The 11,298-nt window shown below is 40.8% G+C and overlaps 1 protein-coding gene across 2 annotated transcripts; it reads left to right on the top strand.

Annotated features, from left to right (window-relative positions):
- Positions 1 to 269: 269 nt before the first annotated feature.
- On the top strand, positions 270 to 11,073 carry LOC117556881 (ran GTPase-activating protein 1-like; the record flags this gene model as incomplete). Of its 2 annotated transcripts, none has more annotated exon segments than XM_034232463.1 (10): positions 270 to 428; positions 3,309 to 3,422; positions 3,512 to 3,611; positions 4,307 to 4,382; positions 4,497 to 4,677; positions 5,719 to 5,802; positions 5,915 to 6,017; positions 6,771 to 6,859; positions 8,170 to 8,291; positions 9,657 to 11,073. In XM_034232463.1, coding segments are annotated over 10 exon segments (1,098 nt in total), but the record flags the coding sequence as incomplete, so codon positions are not given.
- Positions 11,074 to 11,298: the final 225 nt, after the last annotated feature.

Genomic DNA, 11,298 nt, shown 5'->3' with positions numbered 1-11,298 from the left:
CGTGTTTTTTTTGTCTCTCCCTTTTGAACATATCCAGAAAATAAAAACACGTGAAACTCTGACTGACTTGCATAACCTCATCATCTTTGGGCAACATTTTAGAAACTATTTGATAACCAGTTCATTCTTAATAGCAATCTAACGAGCAGAATTGCCAAACATTTCCCACTTCCAGATTCTAAATATATGCAGCTTTTCTCAGTTTTGAAATGTGTATGGCTGTATGTTTAACACCTTCGTCTCCTCTCTCTTCTGTTTCTCCTTCTAAGCTGATGGGCAGCCTGGAGGAAGTCCACATGCCTCAGAATGGCATTAACCACGCCGGAGTGATGGCGTTAGCTTCAGCCATGAGACACAACCCGGATCTGCGCGTCCTCAACCTGAACGACAACACCTTCACCAAGAGGGGAACCATCGCCATGGCCCAGGTGAGTCGTCCACACTTACCTATACCCAGAGGTGGAAGTAGTGGAGTACAAACACTTCGTTACTGTACTAAACCCTAAGTACATTGTTCTGGTATCAGTACTTTACTCCACTACTTATGATGACTTTGAACTTTCTACTTCTTACATGTTGAACACAAATACCTGTACTTTCTACTTCTTACATGTTGAACACAAATACCTGTACTTTCTACTTCTTACATGTTGAACACAAATACCTGTACTTTCTACTTCTTACATGTTGAACACAAATACCTGTACTTTCTACTTCTTACATGTTGAACTCAAATACCTGTACTTTCTACTTCTTACATGTTGAACACAAATACCTGTACTTTCTACTTCTTACATGTTGAACACAAATACCTGTACTTTCTACTTCTTGCATGTTGAACTCAAATACCTGTACTTTCTACTTCTTACATGTTGAACACAAATACCTGTACTTTCTACTTCTCACATGTTGAACCCAAATACCTGTACTTTCTACTTCTTACATGTTGAACCCAAATACCTGTACTTTCTACTTCTTACATGTTGAACCCAAATACCTGTACTTTCTACTTCTTACATGTTGAACTCAAATACCTGTACTTTCTACTTCTTACATGTTGAACACAAATACCTGTACTTTCTACTTCTTACATGTTGAACACAAATACCTGTACTTTCTACTTCTTACATGTTGAACACAAATACCTGTACTTTCTACTTCTTACATGTTGAACTCAAATACCTGTACTTTCTACTTCTTACATGTTGAACTCAAATACCTGTACTTTCTACTTCTTACATGTTGAACTCAAATACCTGTACTTTCTACTTCTCACATGTTGAACACAAATACCTGTACTTTCTACTTCTTACATGTTGAACTCAAATACCTGAACTTTCTACTTCTTACATGTTGAACTCAAATACCTGTACTTTCTACTTCTTACATGTTGAACCCAAATACCTGTACTTTCTACTTCTTGCATGTTGAACTCAAATACCTGTACTTTCTACTTCTTACATGTTGAACTCAAATACCTGTACTTTCTACTTCTTACATGTTGAACACAAATACCTGTACTTTGTACTTCTTACATGTTGAACTCAAATACCTGTACTTTCTACTTCTTACATGTTGAACACAAATACCTGTACTTTCTACTTCTCACATGTTGAACTCAAATACCTGTACTTTCTACTTCTTACATGTTGAACACAAATACCTGTACTTTCTACTTCTCACATTGAACTCAAATACCTGTACTTTCTACTTCTTACATGTTGAACTCAAATACCTGTACTTTCTACTTCTCACATGTTGAACTCAAATACCTGTACTTTCTACTTCTTACATGTTGAACTCAAATACCTGTACTTTCTACTTCTCTCATGTTGAACTCAAATACCTGTACTTTGTACTTCTTATATGTTGAACACAAATACCTATACTTTCTACTTCTTACATGTTGAACTCAAATACCTGTACTTTCTACTTCTTACATGTTGAACACAAATACCTGTACTTTCTACTTCTTACATGTTGAACCCAAATACCTGTACTTTCTACTTCTTACATGTTGAACTCAAATACCTGTACTTTCTACTTCTTACATGTTGAACTCAAATACCTGTACTTTCTACTTCTCACATGTTGAACTCAAATACCTGTACTTTCTACTTCTTACATGTTGAACTCAAATACCTGTACTTTCTACTTCTTACATGTTGAACTCAAATACCTGTACTTTCTACTTCTCACATGTTGAACTCAAATACCTGTACTTTCTACTTCTTACATGTTGAACTCAAATACCTGTACTTTCTACTTCTCTACATGTTGAACTCAAATACCTGTACTTTCTACTTCTCACATGTTGAACTCAAATACCTGTACTTTCTACTTCTACATGTTGAACTCAAATACCTGTACTTTCTACTTCTCTACATGTTGAACTACAAATACCTGTAAACTGTTTCTACTTCTCTCATGTTTGAACTCAAATACCTGTACTTTCTACTTCTCACATGTTGAACTCAAATACCTGTACTTTCTACTTCTTACATGTTGAACTCAAATACCTGTACTTTCTACTTCTTACATGTTTGAACTCAAATACCTGTACTTTCTACTTCTTACATGTTGAACCCAAATACCTGTACTTTCTACTTCTTACATGTTGAACACAAATACCTGTACTTTCTACTTCTCACATGTTGAACTCAAATACCTGTACTTTCTACTTCCTTACATGTTGAACACAAATACCTGTACTTTCTACTTCTTACATGTTGAACTCAAATACCTGTACTTTCTACTTCTTACATGTTGAACTCAAATACCTGTACTTTCTACTTCTTACATGTTGAACTCAAATACTTGTACTTTCTACTTCTCTCATTTCCCAAACAGCTGGTTCCTTTAGTCTGAATGTGTGTTTGATGCGTGATCATTATTCTTTAGAGTCATTGCGTGCCTATTGATTTGAACACGATCCGTGTATCCATCATTTCCTGGTCTTCTCTAAAGAAGAGGGACCAATGGAAACGTTGTCATGTTGCCGTTGTTCAGCATGGAAACATTCATTAGCTAACAATGACATTATTGTTCTATTCATATAAAGGGAGGTCAGGTACTCTTTAAAGCAGCTGCTAGCTATGGGTACTTTTTACTGAAGTACATTTCAAAGCCTCTTTACTTTGACTTGAGTAAAGAAGTCAGTACTTCTACTTTCACCAGAGTATTTTTAAACACGAGTATCTGTACTTCTACTTGAAGAAAGGATGTGTGTACTGCAGCCATCTCTGCCTAGAGTAGATATTTAGCCAGTGTTTTTGACTGAAACTGTAATTCCCCCTGTCCTCCCTCAGGCTCTGAGGCACCTGAGGAACGTTCAGGTGATAAACTTTGGAGACTGTCTGGTCCGCTCTGAAGGAGCCATCGCCCTCGCTGCCGTCCTCCGAGAGGGACTGCCCGTCCTCAAGGTCAGTTCACCAAAAAGACCTCAGCATTTGTAAATGTCTGCTCTGTGAACAGGTAGATTAAAGTGCTTTCTCATGTTCCCGGTGTTCAGGAGATCAATCTGTCGTTCGGTGAGATCACGGAAGCAGCTGCTCTGGTTGTGGCTCAGGCCGTCAGAGACAAACCTGATATGGAGAAAGTGGATCTGAACGGTACGAACTCTGACCGTCAGGAGTCGCATGATAACAGAGCTCCTACTCTGCCTTATTAGACCCCATCATCATTTTTGTTGCAAGGGGCTAACTTCCATTACAGAAAATATTTGTTATCGTCCCTTAAGATTTCTACCTTTTTAATACATATTTATTATCAATTAATTAATTAAAGTTTTTCCCACGACGGGACACCCTTAAGTTCATATGGCCGTGAAAATCTGTGGCTTAGTGGGATAGTGTGCTGAACTTTGAATCAGGGGGTAGCAAGTTCGAGTCCCACTGCAGTCAGCATGTCGTTGTGTCCCTGAGACACTTCCCCCAAAGTGCTCCTGTGGGGATCGTCCTCAGTACTAAGTCGCTTTGGATAAAAGGGTCTAACAAGTGTGTGTGTGTGTGTGTGTGTGTGTGTGTGTGTGTGTGTGTGTGTGTGTGTGTGTGTGTGTGTGTGTGTGTGTGTGTGTGTGTGTGTGTGTGTGTGTGTGTGTGTGTGTGTGTGTGTGTGTGTGTGTGTGTGTGTGTGTGTGTGTGTGTGTGTGTGTGTGTGTGTGTGTGTGTGTGTGTGTGTGTGTGTGTGTGTGTGTGTGTGTGTGTGTGTGTGTGTGTGTGTGTGTGTGTGTGTGTGTGTGTGGTGTGTGTGTGGTGTGTGTGTGTGTGTGTGTGTGTGTGTGTGTGTGTGTGTGTGGTGTAACCAGGTAACTGTCTGGGAGAGGAGGGCTGTGACGCTCTGAGGGAAGCTATGGAGAAAGGAGACATGCTGGGGTCACTCAGGTAGTGTGTGTGTGTGTGTGTGTGTGTGTGTGTGTGTGTGCTGAAGCTATTTTCCTATTACTTTTCTTGAAAAACTTGAGTCAGCTGAATTATGCTTTTGTTGACTTACTGTAGTGATGATGAAGGAGAGCCTGAGGACGAAGATGATGATCAAGACGACCATGAAAACGAGGAGGAGGAGAATGATGATGATGATGATGATGATGCCAGTGACGACTGCAATGAGGACGGAGAAATCCTGAAGGAAAACGGAACAACGAAAAAAGACGATAGTCCAGAAAAACCTCAGAGCTCAGTAAGAAGACACAAACTACATCCTGCCATCGTTTCCATGTGTATTTTAACAGCTTCGCTTGAACAATAAAGCTATTCTCGTCTAGTGAAAGAGAGGTGAAGGCATGAGTCCTAAATCCCAGGAAGGAGTCAGCATTTTAACACTTTTGGTTTGCTTTTTCTCAAAGTCAATGGTATTTAGAATGTGTTTTTTGGCTACATGCCTGAAATGAGATCTGTGGTTAACACAAGCTTACAACACAGGGGGTCCGCGGGGTCTTAACAAGTATTACAAGTTGATCAATCAATTTAGCGAAAATTAAGGCTATTAAAAAGTATTAAACGGCATTCTCCAAGGTATTACATTTTGTAGCTTGTTTTCAATAAGTATATAAATGGTCCAAAGAGGTTGTGTTCTACAGTCTGCCTGAATGTAATCATGGCGTAGGTGTGTAGTGTGATTCTGTGTAGTTTATTGATGGCATCCCGTTGGGTTTGACGTCATCTGAACAGGACATCGCACGCTCACTGCTTGATAGCGCGAAGCTCCGTTTACGCCGGTTGCTAAGCAACATCGTTATGGGGAAATGCAAGTCTGCGTCCAAATGGTTGGAAGATAAGGAGGAAGGACAATCAATACTGAATATAGTCAATGTGAGGTGAAGTGTGTCGCCAAGGTAACCGGTTAGAACTCAAAGTGGCGATGAGGTCTTAAAATGTATGGAAAGGGTCTTAAAAAAGGTCTTAAAAGGGATTCCATTTGACTTCAGGATTCCTGCATGTACCCTGGTACTGTAGTTCCTTTATAGCCTGATGTTAGCGTTTTACTTCTGGACATTACATTTAGGCTTAACCTTTTATAAAAGTGGTGTTAATATGTAGAGATTATCCTGCTGAACAAAACGTGTAAGTATCATAAAGGTGTGATTGCCAAAGATTTCATTTTCTGCTATATTTCAAAATCAAAGAAATTAGCTTTGAGCCCTTTGCAATGCTAAGTTCCTGGTCCATTTACCACTGCACTACTCTATTGTGTTTCTGATTGTCCTTATGTCCCCCTCAGGCAGAGATCATGTCCTTCCTCAGCTGCCCCTCTGCAGAGAAGCTGCTTCAGCTCGGAGAGACGAGGACAAGCGTCCAGCAACAGGTGAAGTCATCTCAATATAAAGGGTCCCAGCAGGATGATTGTTGATCCTGTACAATCTTTAATAACAGATGTTTTAGGATATAATCTGTTATTAAAACGTTCTTCTCTCCAGGTGCATGCGTCGGACCCTCACACGGCGGCTGAAATCCTCCTGAAAATCTCTTCTCTGTACAGTGAGGAACCAGAGACAAGGACAGCCGTGCTTGAAACTATTGGTGAATTCAATCCTACTTTGTATTTGTAGGACGAGGCTTCATCTTTATTAGTTTATAATATTTACACATAGAGGGTGTTTGTCAATGTCGAGGACGCTTGCTTGGTAGCACATGTTTTCCGAGCGTCTTGCTTCAGAAGCGAGGCAAGAATACTTCCTGGCATTCGGAAAACGAAGAGTGGAACAGGCTAGCAAGTGTGCAGGTGTACGTCATATGAGAGGCCCCGTCTTACATTTTCCGCCACAGATTTGGGGAAATTGGTCCGTGCGCAAAGCATTGTGGGGATTTTAAGACCACGGAGTCTACACATGTGCAGCCTCGAAATTTCTCGCTACGAAGTACGCCGGGCTCGGAAGAATTCCAAGTATGCTGGACATTGGGACAGTCCTTCGGCGGGACTCGATGACGTATGCTTGAAATAGTGGCTCTGGAGCAGCCTTACTCGACATTGAGAAACACCCACAGTTTAGTTGGAAACAAGAAAACATCTGTGCTTCACAAACAGTCTTTTTTACTTTTGTCCGTTTTCTGATTTGACCAGTTATTAAAATGTGAACAGTTAGAGTGGAAACATCTCTTGGATTACTTTTCTCCAGGAATTGTATTGAGGAGAAATCTTTGTTTACCTGCTTTTAATCCTACTACCCATTTGTTTTCCACTTGTAGTTCAAATACTGTTGTTGTTGTTGATTGATGTCAGTCTGTATGCACAGACCCCTCCTCTCATTAACTCCCTCACTGTGTGTTTTACAGACGCTGTGCTGAAGAAGCTCCTCTCTGGATCAGACCTCTCGTCTTACTGCTTCCTCTCCACGCTGCTCGTCATGATGGGACTCCTCAAGGTACAAAACGGTCCCTCCCTAAATCTGACACAGACATAATGGGGTTAATGTACCCCAAGACCATTATAGGAAAAGTATCACTAATACAAATCCAGAAAGGGGTAAAAGTAATAATTTCCCAGAGTAATGTCTTAAAGGTCTCCTATCATGCAAAATGCACTTCCTGATGTCTTTTCTACATAACTATGTGTCCCCGGTGTGTCGGGGAACTCACGCAGCGTCGGAAAATAAAACCCTCTCTTTTCCTCCGTACCCAAATCTCTAAAAACGGGGGAACAACGGAGCTGATCCAGATTTGCCCTCCAATATGACGTAATATCTGAAATGTGGACCCACGGCCCAATCAGAAACGTTGCTATCAGAAACAATGCCCAACTGTTTTGGACGTAATATGGTCGGTGTTTACATTAGCATCGCTAACGCTCAGAGCTAACCTGTACTGGAGAGCATGTGTGTGAAGAAGCAGGAAGTAAAAAGGAACTCACCTTGTGGTATACCCGGCAAGAGAGAAAGCCTTTGAGCTCCAAACTGTTTCAGAGATCCATCCATCCATCCATCTTCTCCCGCTTATCCGTGGTCGGGTCGCGGGGGTAGCAGTTCCAGCAGAGAGCCCCAAACTTTCTTTTCCCTGGCGACATCAACCAGCTCTGACTGGGGGATCCCAAGGCGCTCCCAGGCCAGCGAAGAGATATAATCCCTCCACCTGGTCCTAGGTCTACCCCTTGGTCTCTTCCCAGCTGGACGTGCCTGGAACACCTCCCTAGGGAGGCGCCCAGGTGGCATCCTAACTAGGTGCCCGAACCACCTCAACTGGCTCCTTTCGACGCGAAGAAGGAGCGGTTCAACTCCGAGTCCCTCCCTGATGACCGAACTTCTCACCTTATCCCTAAGGGAGACACCAGTTTCAGAGAGAAATCCTTGATAATCCATGATATGGCGTTTCATCACGGCAGCATTTAGTTTAGACAGTAGCTGCCGGGTCCCGCATGAGCTCAGACCCCTCCTTTTAAAAAAAAAAAAGAAGCTTTATACCCAAAATCAGCCCTTTTGAAACAGGAAGTGAAATAGAGGGATATGAGGCATGGCTAGAATGGGTGATCTGTTTGGTATTTTGAGCAAAACACTTCATAGACATGTTTTTTATATATTTGTATATATCTGAGACCTACGCTATTGCCTACAAATAGCATGATAGCTGACTTTTAAAGAGGACCTGTTGTGCTTTTTGAGGTTTTCCCTTTCCTGTAGTGTGTTATCTAAGTTTAGAACAAATGTATGCTTCTTCATGTTTCTATCTGTTCTGACTTCAGGGCGAGGGGAAGGTGAAGAAGGTGCCGCTGGTCCCAGGTCAGCTGTTGTGTTTGGAGCACGCTGTGCAGCAGGAGTATTTCCCGCAGCACGTGGCCTCGCTGCTCCACACCTTCACCTCCAGGTACGAGCTGCTTTAAAACTAATTATTTATTAGTTATTCACATTCCCCTTTACATCCATTAATATTCCAATTTAGATAAACAGTTTATTTGACAAGGGGTCACAACATGTAGAAGGTCTCAAATCCAAGAAATTCAACATACAAAACGTATAGAAATCAAATCAATAATAACACTGAGAACGTAAAGGTATAACAAAAATAAAATAAAAGATGGGTTATATATAAGCCAGGGGGGTCAAACTCAAATACACAGTGGGCCAAAATAAAAAAAATGGGTACTCGTCGAGGGCCGGACTGGTTCAGTGTTTATTGCAACACTTATTGAAATGAACTTGTTGCACATATTAAACCTGGAACTAACAAAGCTTAAATGATTGCCTATAAAAACAACATTAAACATTAAATAATCAGTTGCATTCATTTCTTATGGCTCTATCTGCAGCTTTTCCAGAGTCATTTCTTATGAGTACATTTCCCCACAGGCCAACAACAGCTTCAACAAAACTATTTCCCCTCAAAGAGAAAAACAAACATGCCCTGTTGTCCTGAGAGAAAGTGCAGAAGGAAGCATCCATTGAACTCAGTGTGCTGCTCTGTGATGCTAGCTCAGATACTTGGCATCTCATCTTGGGAGCAAGGTCATCAATGTTTGGGCTCAGGCTCTGAGCGGAGGAGACCCTCAGGATGGAGTGAAGGTGTGCGTGCAATATACCGGCGGGCCAGATCTAATAGTGATTAGATATCATCCTGCGGGCCAGATCTAATACATTTCATTACATTGCATTTAGCTGACGCTTTTATCCAAAGCGACTTACAATAAGTGCGTTCGACCAACAAAATACAAACTTGAAGAAAACAGAATCATATAAGTACATCAGGTTTCATATAGCAAAAACATTTCAAGTGCTACTCAACTGGCTTTAGATAAGCCAGCCCTTTATTAGTATAAAAGTGCTTTGTTAATAGTTCTATCGCTAATAGTAATTAGAAATTATCCTGCGGGCCGAAATGAAATCCACCAAGGGCCTGATTTGGCCCCCGGGCCTTGAGTTTGACACATGTGATATAAGGTCATCCTACATATTACAATAATACAGTCCAATATACTTAGAAAAAAATATCCATGTACTAGAATAGAAATTCCTCATTTTAAAGTAGCCATATTTTATTATGTTGGGGTTTCACACAGTCCAGTTTCCTTTTTAATCCTTCCATTATTAACCCCAGTGTCCTCCTATTACCTCCACCAATGGCGTCCATCTGGTAGGAGCATCTTTGATCCTGCAGTAAATGTGTAAACACAAGTTATTTAAAAGAGTTGGTAACCTTTCTGTACGTTTTGTCTTTGTGAATGTGCAGAAACAGTGAAGCTCTGGAGTCCTGCAGCAGCGCCAGTGAGAGGCTGAGCAGCACTCTGGAGAAAAAGTGCCACTGATGAACACACACACACACACACACACACGCCTTAATGTCTTCGCCAACAGGTTTACACTTGAACAAGGGACACGTACGACCACTTACTGTTTCTCCACTTCTTATTTGTATATTTTATGAACACTGTCCAGAATGTCTTAGTTTTTATTTTTCTACTTAATACTTGTGTCTTATTTTTTACAGTAATAATAAAAACATATTCTAAAATACACACCAGGTGACCTTTGGGTGAATGTGTAAAGAATGTAACCTGGAGCGGAGCTAACATTAGACCAACATCTTGCCGTGCATTTAGTTTCAAACTCTTTCAAATTCACTGTGAAAAGAAACCAACAATGTGTCTTTGTGCGACAGGGAGAGCTGCATCTGCCAAATAGTTTTCTCGATTGGGTTTTTACGGAGCCCGACAGGTGCACATGCGATATGAAAAAAACACAAATGTGCCAAAACACTTTAAAACATTAACCAACTTGACCAAACACAAAGCGCTTTTGCAAGTGTAAGAAAATTGGGAACAAAACAAATATTTAGTTTAATATGAGATAACACAGAAAGCGAGAAACATTCCATCACCTAAATGATTCCTTTAAAAAAGACTTTGAGTTTATTTGACTCTCTATCGTTCCAGCTCTATAGACATAGCTACAGAGAAACATTAAAGTTATTTCCAGGTGTCGATGCATTTGGGATTCGTTCAGCACATTTTGAGGGGAATTGCAGATATTCAGCATCCTGATACTGCCACAAAGTTTGCTGTATTTGAATATGTATATCTTCTCATATGCTGCTATTTGTTGCTGTGAAAACGTAGAGGGAGACGGAAATTAAAAGGGCAATTATACCGAGTGTAAAACGTACAATCACAATTAAGAGCTGCCTTAATTTTGCTGTGTTTTACTGATGAGATGCAATCATTACATAAGGTCCAGTGACATCAGTGTGTATCAGACTGTGAGCAGGAATGAGCTACACACACACACACACACACACACACACACACACACACACACACGAGCCTTAACACACAGCTGCATGTGTGTATACCCTGCACTGATCCCAGTCATAACACTGCACAGCTCAGGGGACCACGATCACTTTTACCTCTTCTTGTTTTTTGTATCCGTAAATATAATTCAAAATGTTCTCTTATGTGACTTTGTGTTGCACCAATTCAGTTGCTTTGTGTTCCCTCAGATATTGGTGTAAGGGAACATTTAAAGGTAATGGGGATTAGGACTTTAAATACTCTTCTGATTAACATTAGACCATGTGGACTGCTTTTTGGTTGGACAGGATAATGCTTGATGTGTTTTAACTGTCAGAAATATAACTAATCCAACAAGCCTGACTCGTCGTCTGTGTATAAATGTGTGTGTGTGGAGTGAATTATACACTGTTGTTTTTGAAGAAAGCTTAAAAAGATTACACGTTCATCCTAAATGGAGAATTTGGTGTAATATTCCTTTAACAGAATCCAGAGGTAGGAGGTGTGTGTTTGTGTCAGAGTAAGGTGGGGGGGGAGGGGGGGGCTGTCAGTGAATGAAGGGATGAACTGAGTTTGTTTTGGATGGGG

This window comes from Gymnodraco acuticeps, unplaced genomic scaffold (genome assembly GCF_902827175.1).
Source record: "Gymnodraco acuticeps unplaced genomic scaffold, fGymAcu1.1, whole genome shotgun sequence".
Lineage (NCBI taxonomy): Eukaryota > Metazoa > Chordata > Actinopteri > Perciformes > Bathydraconidae > Gymnodraco > Gymnodraco acuticeps.
Note: the sequence above shows the minus strand (reverse complement) of the source record. Positions and strands in the feature narration are given on the sequence as shown.